The sequence below is a fragment of the Pelecanus crispus genome, chromosome 3 (assembly GCF_030463565.1).
Source record: "Pelecanus crispus isolate bPelCri1 chromosome 3, bPelCri1.pri, whole genome shotgun sequence".
Classification (NCBI taxonomy): Eukaryota; Metazoa; Chordata; class Aves; order Pelecaniformes; family Pelecanidae; genus Pelecanus; species Pelecanus crispus.
This window is the reverse complement of record NC_134645.1, coordinates 6,894,042-6,908,318: the sequence shown is the minus strand read 5'-3', so window position 1 is coordinate 6,908,318 and position 14,277 is coordinate 6,894,042. Positions and strand designations below refer to the sequence as shown.

The window sequence follows — 14,277 nt, the reverse complement described above, 5'->3', positions numbered from 1 at the left end:
TACAGCTGGACATAGATTATTGTGAGCCAAATCCTTGCCAGAACGGTGCCCAGTGCTTCAATCTTGCTATGGACTATTTCTGTAACTGCCCTGAAGATTACGAAGGGAAGAACTGCTCCCACCTGAAAGATCACTGCCGCACAACTCCTTGTGAAGGTTTGTGTTGCCTTGCAGGTGGATGGGAATGACTGGCAATAGTTTCTGCCCCTCCCCTTGCTGAAGCCATAACGCAGCTCCAATAATGTAATCAGTGGAGTAACTCTTGTATAAAGAGGCTGAATTTTGCCCTTAATGCCTCTCTCAGTATGAGATGATTTGTAAATACCAGCTATTTGAAAGACAGTGTCATGCCAATGTGGACAGACAACACATGTAGCAAATAGCCTGGCCTTGCTGAATTTATTCCAGCCCACGGACGTGGTCTGGCAATCTTCAGATAAGATGATGTGATTATTTTATGCACAAACACTTGATACAGTCCTCTTACTTTAGAGCAGCAAGTGTATGTGGTGCTGTTAGGTTTACAGCTGGACTCGGTGATCTTAAAGGTCTTTTCCAACCTAAATAATTCTATGATAAGTATGTCTCTTAAACATCCATCACTGGAAATTAAAATGTTGCTCTTAGCTTAAGAAATAAGATGGAATGGGTAATCCTCACATGGGTCTTTGCTTTTTCTACAGTAATCGACAGCTGTACCGTGGCAGTAGCTTCTAACAGCACACCGGAAGGGGTTCGTTATATTTCTTCAAATGTCTGTGGTCCTCACGGAAAATGCAAGAGCCAAGCAGGTGGAAAATTCACCTGCGAATGCAACAAAGGATTCACTGGCACCTACTGTCACGAGAGTAAGAGCTAAAAAGATAATGTTTTACTGTCCCCTACTCTTTTTGGAAAAAGATTCCATCCTTTCCTCCCAGACTGCTTTAAGATTTCTGTCTTGTAACACAGTGAACCTTGGAACCACTTTTAAGTTTTCCTATCCCACTTGGGTGAGGCAGATTGGAATTTGCTAGGCCTTGGGGAAAGTTCACAGCAATGAACCTTCTGGCCTTGAACTGTATGTTTTTAAAAAGCTTATGTATACAGGGTCTGAGGTAGTTAATAGTGGGGTTTAACGTGGCTCTTAAGGACCCCTGATTTTTCTTTCGTTTTTGTTTTTAGTGGTAATTGTTGAGTGACAGGCTCATCACTGTGCACAGTTTTTCAGCTATTTCTCATCTTGCTTATAACACTTCCTCTCAAAAGGGGCTTAAAAATGGAAGTAGCATCAAATAGTCTGCAATGAGATGAATTGTAGTAGCTGTACTTCTAGTTTGATTTTTTTTGTTTTCTTCCCCGCCCCCCCCTTCTTTCTTCACCTCCTCCCCTCTCCTCCAAACTGTTGCAGATATTAATGACTGCGAGAGCAACCCTTGTAAAAATGGTGGCACTTGTATCGATGGCATCAACTCCTACAAATGTATTTGTAGCGATGGATGGGAAGGAATGTATTGCGAAACAAGTAAGTTAACCATTCTTCAGCACGCAGAAAGATATCTTGGAAAAACGTCCGGAAGGAATGGCTGGCACTGTCTTTAAGATGATGGTGACCAATGCCAGTTCAACGTAAACTCCGCTTCAAAGCGCACAGGGGACAAGGTGTCCTCTTTGTTCCGCTAAGTCCCGAGCTTTTGTATCGGGACTAAACCCAAGTTACGAAGCTGGACTGGGAGTAGAACCTGGCTCTCCTACTGTTGAATTTTCTGCTCTACCCTCTGGATAACTTTCTGTAAGAAACCCTTACTATTAGTACGCACCATTTTAGCAATAGCGTACCTGTATTTTGTCAGTCTTGGGAATAGAAGAGGAGCGAGCACCCAACTCCTGACTGTTGGGTCCTCTGACTGATAGGATAGTTTATGTAATAGGCCTTTTCACTTCTTGTTTACTGAAACAAGGTGACAAACAAAATGCAAACTAACTGGAGGAATGTGGTGGAACATTCTTCATCTCTGTGACAGTGCTTAAGGCTTTAAGATACTGTCTTAAGTGTTTAATCCATGATTGAAACACAGGCCAAAACTAGGGATGGGACGTGCACCTTTCAAGCGTTAAGTGTTTGTCAATTCTGTAAACATTGCTTAGCTTGTTTTCTCTCCTTAACGTATCTAGATATTAATGACTGCAGTAAAAACCCTTGCCACAATGGAGGGACTTGCCGAGACTTGGTCAACGACTTCTTCTGTGAATGTAAAAATGGGTGGAAAGGAAAAACTTGCCACTCCCGTAAGTTCAGCATTTCCAAAACATAACAGGCGTGCTCTGTTAGGCTGCTTAAACTTGTTGCATTGCATTAAGAAAAAAGCCCCGGTATTAAGGATAGTTTGGGTTCTTCACAGGCGACAGCCAGTGCGATGAGGCAACGTGCAACAATGGAGGAACATGTTATGACGAGGGGGACACTTTCAAGTGCATGTGTCCTGCAGGATGGGAAGGAGCCACTTGTAACATAGGTAAATACCCTGCATAATCACCAGGAAGCAGATGCAGCACTGAATCTGTGACCTCAGTTTTTCCTCTTGGCTCGGTTTTGATGGCTTTCTAACAACTTGGCGGCAAATCTTGCTTCTGTTACAGCAAGGAACAGCAGCTGCCTGCCAAACCCCTGTCACAACGGTGGTACCTGTGTGGTCAGCGGGGATTCTTTTACTTGTGTGTGCAAGGAGGGCTGGGAAGGACCCACGTGTACTCAGAGTAAGTCATCTCTGCTTGAACTTTGCCAGAGTGTTGCGTGATGAGAACACTAGCTCATCCTGTCGCCCTTGGAGTCAAGATTGAAACCAGAAGGAAAAGCTTGTTTGATGTAGGCTTTAGCATCACCTGAATCTTTGTTTTTAATGACTTTATGTGATAGAGCCTTGACCTGGGCATGAGAAAGTTGCAAATGAGCTAAGTGGAGACAGATGTTGTCTTGTTTTCTCCTGCATTCTTCTTCTACCAGCAGCTCTGTCTGCTTCCACATTTTTTTTTCCTCCCTGTTAGATTCTTTACAACGATCTCTTCCTGTGTACATGTGTTCCACAATGTAGTTAACAAATTTTGTGGTAGAAGCCTGGAATCAATTTAGTAGAGAATTTCAGCATATTTTTGTTAAAGTTGAGCTAAGTGTAACTTGGGGCATTAGGGGAAGTTTGATCATTCTATACTAACAGTAGAGTTGTATTAGCCAAAGTCTGCATATTTAATGTTGTCTGTCTTTGCTTTGCAGACACAAATGACTGCAGTCCTCATCCTTGGTAAGTTTCATATGTTTTCATCTTTTCTTTCATTCTTTGCTTTTTTTTTTTGGTAGCTTTAGAACTTTAGATTCTTTTTATCTGTAGCAGTTTTTTGACGTGTATCATGGCTTTTCTTTACAGTTATAATAGTGGCACTTGTGTGGATGGAGACAACTGGTACCGCTGTGAGTGCGCTCCAGGCTTCGCCGGTCCTGACTGCAGGATCAGTAAGTGTTTCAGTAGCGCTCTACCTTGATTTTCGTCTCGCTTGAATCCTGTTGCAAGACAATCATCTTAATTGAGTTAAGCGGTAGATCAGATTAACAATAGATGTCCCATCTCTTCCGTATCCATACCTCGGTCTGTAGCAGATGTGGGGAGGGCAGGAATTGCCCTGAAAATGAAAGAAATCTTAAAGTCCGTTCAGCTAGAGCTGAAACCTCTTGGTTCAGCTGAGTGGGCAAAATGCCCTTCAGGATAGTCTTTCCAGTGAGAATGCATTTGTGTGGCACAGGCTTCCGCCTGAGATGAAAGCGTGCCAGCCAAAAACCTTGTCAATTAATAATCCACCTACAAGCCCTGAGGTGATGTATGCACTTCCCTGTAATTTAATAATTATTACAGGTAGGAGGACACTAACACTCTTTCTTTTTTTAATAACAGCCACGGAAATAGAAGCTTCATAGTGGCAATACAACTGGAAAGGGGTTTAACGCTGTCATCAGTTGAAGTGTCTAGTAGGGGGACAAAACTGGAGTATGTCAAAGGAGAGGAAGTGCATTTGGGTGAGAAGGAATGTGTCCGTGCCCTTGGAATAGGGGTCAGGTTTTGATCTTTGTTAGTGCCACACAGCAGAAACTTCAAAGAACTTGCTCTGAGATTATACCGGTGCTGCTATCTCCGAATAGACACTAGAAAATGAACAGAAAGCTCCAGTAGGCAAATCTCTCGTATGTTTTTTCTGACAAAATAAAAGGATACTCTATAGACTAACTTTTTTATTTCCTCTCCTTCCCATCATAGATATCAATGAATGCCAGTCTTCACCCTGCGCCTTTGGAGCTACGTGCATAGATGAAATTAATGGGTACCGTTGCATTTGCCCACCGGGTCGTAGCGGTCCAGGATGCCAAGAAGGTACTCCAGATGTCATAGCTGGTCATACTACTTGGAGCAAGATCTGTAAAATTACATGTTAACAGCTTTGTGGCTGTATGGGGGGTTTGGGAGGTGTTATTTGTTGTAGTTTTAAAGCAAGTATCTTTCTTTTATTGAAGAAGTAAACTTATCACTAAGTTTAGATGAACTTAGGAAAGGGTTTTTCACTTTTTTTTTTCTCTCTCCTATTTTAAGTTTATAATTCTGTTCAATCTCTCTTCAGTTACAGGAAGGCCTTGCATTACCAGTGTTCGAGTAATGCCAGATGGGGCTAAGTGGGATGACGACTGTAATACCTGTCAGTGTTTGAATGGAAAAGTCACCTGTTCTAAGGTACAGCTGTGCTGCGTTTTGGGTTATACCATCTTCTGTCCTGTAGCCAGTGGTTACTTACCTGTATTTATTCTCTTCTAGGTTTGGTGTGGTCCTCGACCTTGTGTCGTACATGCCAAAGGTCATAACGAATGCCCAGCTGGACACGCTTGTGTTCCTGTTAAAGACGACCACTGTTTCACTCACCCTTGTGCTGCGGTGGGCGAATGCTGGCCTTCGAATCAGCAGCCTGTGAAGACCAAATGCAATTCTGATTCTTACTACCAAGACAACTGTGCCAACATCACCTTTACCTTCAATAAAGAAATGATGGCACCAGTAAGTAGCAGAACACGGCTCGCCGTGCTGCGGCACACACGCGCTTGCTTCCCAGAGCGTGAAACAACGTTTTTTGACTGGTAGAAGTACAGTAAAAGCTTACGCCGTCTTATTATCAAAGAAAACAGAAGGCATAGAAGGATTAATATGGACTTCTACCCTAAATACTTTTGTGTCCAGAGAAGAGCAAAAGCTGATTTGGAGGGAATTCCACCTCCTCTTCCCTTGAGAACTCTCATTCCAGGGGCGGGGTGGGGGCAGTTTCTTATATATGTGTATTAGCGTGCATTATGTAGTTAAAAAAACCTCAACATCTTTTTTGTATCCTCCAGGGACTTACCACAGAGCACATTTGCAGCGAATTGAGGAATCTGAATATTCTGAAGAATGTTTCTGTTGAATATTCCATCTATATTACCTGTGAGCCTTCACACTTGGCAAATAACGAAATACATGTTGCTATTGTAAGTAGTCCTGGAATATTTTTAAACGTCTTAGTAGTTAATTGCTTGGATATGTGTGCGACATGTGGATTTCATAAAAATCGTAATTCCTGGCTTTGTCAGCACTTCTCGTGGTTTAGTTTCCATCCCAATTCCCTTTAAGAACAGGGAAGAAATCCTGGTTACATGTGCATACCTGAAAGCTACCATCTGGTAGCAACTGTAGTAGGGTAGTAAAACATTCTTCTGTTGTACTCTCTTGAGCACTGCTTTTGGGTTTGCAGGGCGGGGGGGGTTGTCTTCTTTTTAAAGATGGGGACAGAAATTCTGCATTATTAGTTTCTGCCCATAGCGGGGCTTTTTGCTTGTTTCTGGTTTGGTTTTTAAGTATTAAAAGTACTGAGAGCCTTAGCTGATGGTGAAAGTTTATAAATAGCAGATTACCCACGCGGCTGATCAGGCGTTTGGCATTAATTGTACGACTTCTTCTGTAGTCTGCAGAAGATACAGGGGAAGATGAAAACCCAATCAAAGACATCACAGATAAGATTATTGACCTTGTCAGTAAGCGTGATGGTAACAACACGCTAATTGCTGCAGTCGCGGAAGTCAGAGTACAACGGCGACCAGTTAAAAACAAAACAGGTAAGCTTTGCCGTGTCTCCAAAAACTCGTACACTTGCCGTGGCTAGAACAGCCTTTCAAAGCAGGTGAGGCCGTTCTCGCTTTTGAGATTTGTAGCAAGTCTGAGAACCTATGCCTCTTGGTCCTGTTAACTGGGAACAATAATGAGGCTTTGCACCAGGACCTTATTACTGGGGTTTTTCTTAAAAAAAGTTCTGAAAATGCTCTAAAAGAGTGGCCTAACCTGTTAAAAGGGCTGCTACTCTTCAGCCCTCTTCCTGGAGAGACAAGGAAGATGACAGCTGGTGAAGTCATGCTGCCTGGCCCCGACAGCTCCCATGAGTTCCCTGGCAATGCCACTGTCCAAACGCCACGAGTTAAAGGTTAAGGTGGGAAGGGTCCGTTAGCTGTCCAGGTAGCGCCGGGCACGCACGGGCGTCCTGCTGCCAGCCACCAGGGGAGAGGGGAACGACGGTAGTGGGGATGGAGCCGACTGCCCGTGGGCCAGGAGCTGTGCCCGCCGAGCTGGGCGGCGTAAGGAAGCCTGCGTTACTGTTGCCTGTGCTGACCTGGCTCCGTGCATGAGGAAGGCATTTCGAGTCCTAACCTCGCTTTAAACACCCTGTATTCTGAAAGAGCCAGGATTATCCTTACGTTACTGTCTAGACCCCAGTGAAAAAATAAGGCTTAAGAACTGCGATTTGGTTTCCTTCGCAGAATGCCTTGGCTGGGACCCGTGGTTTGCGGCAGGGTTAACCAGTCTCGCGTCTCTTCCAGATTTCTTGGTGCCGTTACTGAGCTCGGTCCTAACCGTAGCCTGGATCTGTTGCCTGGTAACTGTCTTTTACTGGTGCATTCGAAAGCGCAGAAAGCAGAGCAGCCACACTCACACAGCGTCTGATGACAACACTACCAACAATGTAAGGGAGCAGCTGAATCAGATAAAAAACCCCATTGAGAAACATGGAGCCAACACTGTCCCAATTAAAGACTACGAAAACAAAAACTCTAAAATCGCCAAAATAAGGACACACAATTCAGAGGTGGAGGAAGACGACATGGACAAACACCAGCAGAAGGCCCGCTTTGCCAAGCAACCAGCGTACACTTTGGTAGACAGAGAGGAGAAGCCCCCCAACAGCACGCCTACGAAACACCCGAACTGGACAAATAAACAGGACAACAGAGACTTGGAAAGCGCACAAAGCCTAAATAGAATGGAGTACATTGTATAGCAGACAGTGGGGTGCTGCCATGCAGGGCCTTTAAGTATCATTACAAAGGCACTCAAGAGCTTGTAGTTCTTAAACTGTTGTGTAATATTTGAGTCTAAGGCTATTATTTACTTAGAATCCCTGTGTTAATTTAAGTTTTGACAAGCTGGCTTACACTGGCAATGATAGTTGCTGTGGTTGGCTGGAATACCAAGTGCTGCATTTCACATCTATGCAAAACTAGTCAAAAGTGCCCTCACGTAAATTCAGCGGTAGCTGATACATCATGGAAACGTCTCATAAGGTCTTACATAGCCTTATTACTCTTCCTTAGTGTTAATTTTTTTTTTTCCCTGCCAGATGTCCCGATTTACGCAGTTTCTTTAGAATAATACGTTTTATTTATATTTATTGAATTTGAGATTTTTGTATATTGGTTTTATGGTGACGTACAACTAGTTCTGTATTTGAAAGTGCCTTTGCAGCTCGGAACCACAGCAACTATCAAAAATAAGTTTATTATTTATTTTTTTATTGTATTTTTGTTGGGGGCGGGTGGGGGGAACTTGTCAGCAGTTGCTGGTAAATGAAGAATTTAAAGAGGAAAATGTGTCAAAAATAGAAGTTTGTATAGATATGTAAATAATTCTTTTTTTATTAATCACTGTGTATATTTGATTTATTAACTTAATAATCAAGAGCCTTAAAATATCATTCCTTTTTATTTATATGTACGTGTTTAGAGTTGAAGGTTTTTGATAGCATCGTAAGCTTGTGGCTTCTCTATTTTGAATTTATTTTCTTGTTACATGTTGCCTATATGCCAAAACTAAGGTGTTCTAAAATAGTTTATTTTTAATAGGATGGGCTTTCATGCCTTGATGCTGGTTTTTGTACAATGTCAAACGTTTGAAACACCTTCCATAGTATCACTTTAAGACTATCTGTAAGTACTGACTGAGGCAGTTTAGATAATTAGACTAGAAAATTTTTTTTGCTGCTTTAGACTTGAAAAACGAGTGACAGGCAGATAATCTGCTAAGGAGCAGTTTAAGGGAACAAAACTGAGCTATTACTTTATGTAGATGAAATGTGAGTGGTTGCATGTAATTAAAATATCAAATTAGCGTGTGAAGTTGGAAACACAGCAATCTTCTTTTGTAAATTCTGATTTTTTTTTTTCTCTCACCATGAATATGTAATACTGAACCACTTGTAGATTTGACTTTTTTTGTAATCTACTGCATTTAGGGAGTATTCTTCTAATAAGCTAGTTGTTGAATACTTGAACAGTAGAATGTCCAGTAAGATCACTGTGTAGGTTTGCCATAGATTACACTGCCCGCCTTAACAAGTGAGGAAATCAAAGTGCTATTACGACGTTTAAGATCAAAAGGCTTATAACCATAGTCATCTTGGTGGTTAACCATTGAGATCATGAAGATACCTTGTATTGTGATATTAGTGTTATATGAAAATGCATCTTTGATGTGTTGTTCCTGGCAATAAATCTTGAAAAGTAATATTTATTAAATTTTTTGTATGAAAACATAAAAGAGCGTGGAGATTATTGAGCTCGGAGGCACTCCCAACTCGTTAGTTATGCAAAAGCAGGGGCAGGTGCCAGTTTACGTTTCCAAGACCTGCCACTGCTTTCGGTGGAGTCAGTTTTTTGTCAGATGATTACACGTTCCCCCTCTGGCTCCGAATCTAATCGAAGGGGTCTGAAAGCAGTGCGTCCCTGGTTCTCAGTGTCTTCTGGCTCATGTACCTCCCCGCGCTTGTGAGAGGAGGAGGAGGAGGATGGTGTGACTGGAGTTGTGCAACGCATTGACTTTGCACAGGCCAATGAGCTACCACCAGATAGTAACCAAATCTAAGTAGCTAGGCAGGATACAAACTGCTGACCTGGACGGGAAAGGATCCACAGATTATACTGATTTCTGATGGGCAAGAAGTGCTTTGTCAAGCATAAGAGAGTTTATTTTAAAATATTCAACACGAGGGCTTTAATGCAGCCCCTCCCAGCTACAAGGGGCTGCGTGTGGCAGCAGGGGTAGCTGTCGGTGGGCTTACTTTAGCGCGCTTTCCTCGTGAACCTGCAGATTTGTTTTGGTGAGGTACTGGTACAAAAACTTGAGGAATGATTAACGGTGTAGAACAAACTTGGTTGAAAAATATCATAACAAACAGGGTCAGGCTGCTGCTTGGACTTCAGCTTAAACCGACCCACTACAAGCTTAGGCCTTTTCATCCATATTTTGTTTGTAGCCAATACAGATACTTTACATAAAGAGTGCTGCGATACAAATACAATGAACACTTAAAAAAAAATCTGATAGCAAGACATACTCTGTTCTGTACCTTCTGTCAAAAAAAAAAAAAAAATTACAAAATTCTAGCCAGTGTTACTTTTTATTTCACACTCACTTTAAGAGGCGATTTCTAACTTGTCGCTTCGCTACACCACTGTGAAAAGGGGACCACGCTTACCCTTCGCAATCACGTGCCACATAACTGCAGTACTGGAGAATCATCAGTTTACTGCCTGCTGAATGGGAAGTCAACAAGATTAGCTTCGTCTGACCACTTCAGTAATTCCTCATCAAACAAATCCCATGAGTATTTATTTCTCTTTGGTCCCCGACTTCTACAATCTGCAATAAAGCAAACACATCGTTTCTAAAAAAAAAAGAAGAGGCACTTAAAGATAACAGAATCTTCCACCTGCCTCAGAAGCACAAAGCGAGGCGATTAACTGAATGCTTTGCCGCACTTTTCACGTTGAATCAGCTGTCCTCCCGAAGGCTGCTGTTCACGTAGGTCTCTACTTCAGTGATGCAGAAACCAACTACCAACTTCACACTAAACAAGTGAAACATTTATACCTGAATCTGTAGGAATAAATCAGAGGCTGCCTTCAATTCAGCAAAAGAAAAAAAAAAAAAAAAAAAAAAAAAAAAAAAAAAAGGCTTTTGCTAGTCCTGGGAATGTGTATTTGAAACCTACTGAGGCAAAGTCTAATTACAGACTTTAATAAAGTGACAAAGCTGTTCAGAGCTCTGAAGGCTCATTGTAGAGCAAAACCTGGGTTCCTCAAGCTTCAAAACTTCTCAGAGCCTTGCGCATAGTATTCATTTATTTATTTCCAGCCTTTCCTGTGCTACAAAGGATTTTTTTTTAATTTTTTTTTTATATTTGTATTGACCACACAGAATTTCTATTACTGCAGAGTTTCTCCATACACAACTTATTTTTTCCCATATAAATCATTTCATCATGTCCTAGTTAAACCACAACACATCGCTACCTCATAGCGTTGTAAAATTAGAGCCGCACAAATTGTACAGGGGGAGGGAAGAGAATTCTGTGGAACCGCTACAACGATATTTTTAAATTATATCCTCCTCTCTCAGTGGTAGCTTCAAAATTTACACAGAATTTACACGGGTGAATTTAAAACAAAAACCAGTTTGCCGAAGCCCAGAACTACCACTGAGCTGGGGGCTGCTACATGGAGCGTTTTCCCTTGTCATGAAAATAAACAGAAACACGAAATTTAAGGGTTTCCCACTAGAATACCAAGGCACATTTATTTTTGTGGAAATTATACTTGGCAGTGCCGAGTTTACTACTCCAGGACGATACATTCTGTTCAGTCAGGAGAAGTTTCCCGCTGCTAGTGTGTGTTTGTTCTTTGGCTCCTTAGTCATCTAAGAACTGAAAAATGCGTGCTTCCTGAGCTGCCATTTAAACATAAGAGCTTTAAAAAATATATATATATATAAACTACTCCCCTTAGCACCCTCTGCTTTGCTATACCGGCAGCTAAATGAACCTGTCAAATCTGGGTTCGGGTCAACTCGAGCTGGGCGCAGCCACATCAAAGCCGCCGCAGCTCTGCGCGGCAAGGGCCCACCTCAGGCAGAGGGAAGCGGCGAGAAGGCGCGGATCGGGCACCTTCCGTCAGCCCCAACGCTGACATCTTCGTCTCGCTGGGGGAAAAGACAGCCTCGGAACAGCTCTTGCTGCCTTGCTAACAGGAGCAAACGACGGCCGGCTAGCGCTTCCGCGTCCGAAGCCTAGCCAGTCCGTAAGGTGAACCAGTTCAGGGCCTAAACACGAGACTAGCATCTTCAAGCAATTTCGCCCTCGAAGCTATTTTCCTTTCCACAGCAACAGCACTTGTTCTTACACCAGCTGCCAGGCCTGCACAGCAAGAGTTAATATTATTAATCAGCTCTCTGCCGAGCTAGAAAATGTACGAGGTTCCGCTCCCCGTTGCTCCTCGAAGATTGCAGGATTCAGCTGCTTATCTGCCAGCCCCAGCCCTCAGGCTGAAGTTAGCCTTGCCTCCTCGGCTATCCAGGGGCCCCGGTCGCTGCCCTGGCCATTTGCGGCGTCCCTCTGGAACAAGTCACAAGGCAGAGGCTTAATGTTTTTATTAGAGTATGCAAAGACAAGAAGTTCTGACAAGGGAAGTACCAAATTCAGCCTTTTCCTCCCCAGAAGATGGAAGTGATTGTGTAAGCTCCCCCTCCCCTTCCCAACGGGGCAAGAATACTTCAGTATATTTAAGAATTTTTCAACTTCCTCTTTTTCAGTATTGACACCAGTGGCCATCATGATTACTGTTTACCAGCGCGCACAGAGTTTGCTTTTAAAGGTTAGCTACTGTTCCCAAAAGAGGGCAAAACCCCAGTCAAATAGCCACGCAATGATTAATCCCAATTTCTGGGGGGGAGGAGGAGGGAAGCGGCGAAGGTTCCGTACGTTCTCTTGGCCAGCGGACGCCTAGCACTGGGGCAGCACTGGAGCGATGCGCTATCAGACAGGGCGTCAGAGCGGCGTTCCAGCCCAGATCTTCCAGTGAGCGCCTTCCCTGTGATGTGCAAATTGTTTCAACCAGTTTCTCTACAGGGTGGAGAAATAAATCTCTATTCTTTTCATTCTAGCACTATGAGATCATATTAATATTAAAAAGGGGCATGCCCATCTCTAGAATTACAGCTCAAGACACTTTTCTTTAAAGATCTGATGCGTAAATCAAAAAGCCAATTATTTTGGCAGCAACTAAAGCGCTTACGGAGCTAGATTACCAATTCCTGCTACTGAGGTACGATGTCTCAGCTATACTCAAGGATCTAACTTTGACAGAATGGGAGCAAATCAGTGAAATGCTCATTCAAAAAAGGTGCATTGTCAGCTCTCACGGGAAGCAATTCCCAGCTCTGGAATAATTGAAGTGGATAGTAAAGGAGGTAGGACGGTGGAGGTTAATTCCCTGGCCAATTTCCAGGTTACAGCCGAAACGCCCTGCGACACTACATCATTTTCACAACTCCCTTCCAATTTCTCGCCATAAGCCGACACCAACCAACCAACCAACCAGTCCCCATCTAAAAACGTCCCCTTATTGCCACTGTGGAAAGGACAAGGTCACACGCTACCAGGTTCCATTTTAATTATCTAGAAAAAAAACCAGGGGAACAAGATAGGAGAACTGTGTTCAAAAATACTTGAACGCGTTGATGAAGGAATTTGCAGTACGAGTTCCTTAACCAGCTTGCTTTACCTTGAAGAAATTGCTTACCCTCAGTGCTGCCCCAACTGTCAAAATAAGCATATTCATATCCCTCCCAGGTTCAGCTGCAGAACGCTTTGATATCCCTTTGATGAAAGGCTCGGTGTGCTGCAATTCCCCCATCCCACATCTTCGGGTTCACATCGGTTTTTGGATGCTAGTTAATGCTTACTAGAGAAGAAAAAAGCAGAAAGCAAAGAAGTGAGGAGTGCCTTTTATTAAAGCTAATTTCTGAGGCCAACCCACACTTCCCACTGCTGGCTAAAAGACTCTCGATACTATTAACTCTGTTTGCTGAAGCCTGTTTTAATACAGTATGAAACCTTTTATCAAATACCGATATAGGCAAGGAGATAACTACGTGTAACATGCAATCCGGGACAGTCTAACTACATTTTATATCTTTCTTATTCCAATTGCAAACAAAAAATTTGTTCCTCCATCTTGTTCCTTAATCAAAGAATCAATTTTTCCAGCCAAAAGCCAACGAGACAATGATACAAAAATGTCAGTGAAAACTCGGCCAATGCGACCCCCATGCAGAGCGGCGAGAGGGAAGGAAGTCCACACTGACAAAACAAACGCCTTCAGGAGACTACTTAACACCTCACTTGGTCAAAACTTTCTGTAGCAAGGAAAGTTTTGGTCTTAAATTTTTCCCTTTTTGTTAGAAACAGGTGCTCTGGAAATTATTCAAGTCAAGCCTAACACAGAAATGTGGCTCTGCAATGGTAACGACATGCTAACATACGCTCCAGACCCTGGTGTGCAGAACTACAACCTGACAGATAATACCAGAACTAGCACAAAGCTTATTACGCAAAATAACTCCTGCAATAGTTAAAACCTTCCTACCGATCAACACTGGGCAAGGGAGATTTTACAGCAGCCTGCTTCCTCTTTATAAATAAATATGCAAAAGGCTGGTCTAGCTTCTGATGTGTATTCAAACACAAAAATTCACTAAACAAATATTTTTAGCTGCTTTGATGTAAAGAATAATGGAAACGATAGTCTGCACGCATTAGAAAGTGTTTGGCTAGGAAACAACTGTTTCACTATCAGCAAACAGCACAGACCAAATTAACCAAATGATTCATTAAATAAACCCCAAAACCCAAAGTTGGCTGGTTTGGAATAGACAGTTATTTCTCTTTAACATGTAAAAATACAAACACGGATTTTTCGATGTGACCTCTGTATTGCGGGCTTTAGCCAGTCTCAGATCTACACATATTTCACAGAGGAGATCAAAGAAGCTCTGAAAATGAAAAAACCCAACATAACAGACAAACCCCAAAGAAAAAAAATGAACCAAAGACATTGTTTCTGTGCTTCAATAG

General features: G+C 42.6%; 1 protein-coding gene across 1 annotated transcript in view; it reads left to right on the top strand.

The window, feature by feature from the left end:
- The window catches only part of JAG1 (jagged canonical Notch ligand 1), a 34,923-nt gene extending 27,552 nt beyond the window's left edge, over positions 1 to 7,371 (top strand). The window contains exons 13-26 of the mRNA XM_075707502.1: positions 6 to 156; positions 684 to 848; positions 1,391 to 1,504; positions 2,155 to 2,268; positions 2,382 to 2,495; positions 2,620 to 2,736; positions 3,251 to 3,278; positions 3,402 to 3,487; positions 4,284 to 4,397; positions 4,642 to 4,751; positions 4,833 to 5,069; positions 5,402 to 5,533; positions 6,007 to 6,157; positions 6,914 to 7,371. Coding sequence (XP_075563617.1) covers positions 6 to 156; positions 684 to 848; positions 1,391 to 1,504; positions 2,155 to 2,268; positions 2,382 to 2,495; positions 2,620 to 2,736; positions 3,251 to 3,278; positions 3,402 to 3,487; positions 4,284 to 4,397; positions 4,642 to 4,751; positions 4,833 to 5,069; positions 5,402 to 5,533; positions 6,007 to 6,157; positions 6,914 to 7,371 — 2,091 coding nt within the window. The remainder of the gene's footprint in view (positions 1 to 5; positions 157 to 683; positions 849 to 1,390; positions 1,505 to 2,154; positions 2,269 to 2,381; positions 2,496 to 2,619; positions 2,737 to 3,250; positions 3,279 to 3,401; positions 3,488 to 4,283; positions 4,398 to 4,641; positions 4,752 to 4,832; positions 5,070 to 5,401; positions 5,534 to 6,006; positions 6,158 to 6,913) is intronic.
- Positions 7,372 to 14,277: the final 6,906 nt, after the last annotated feature.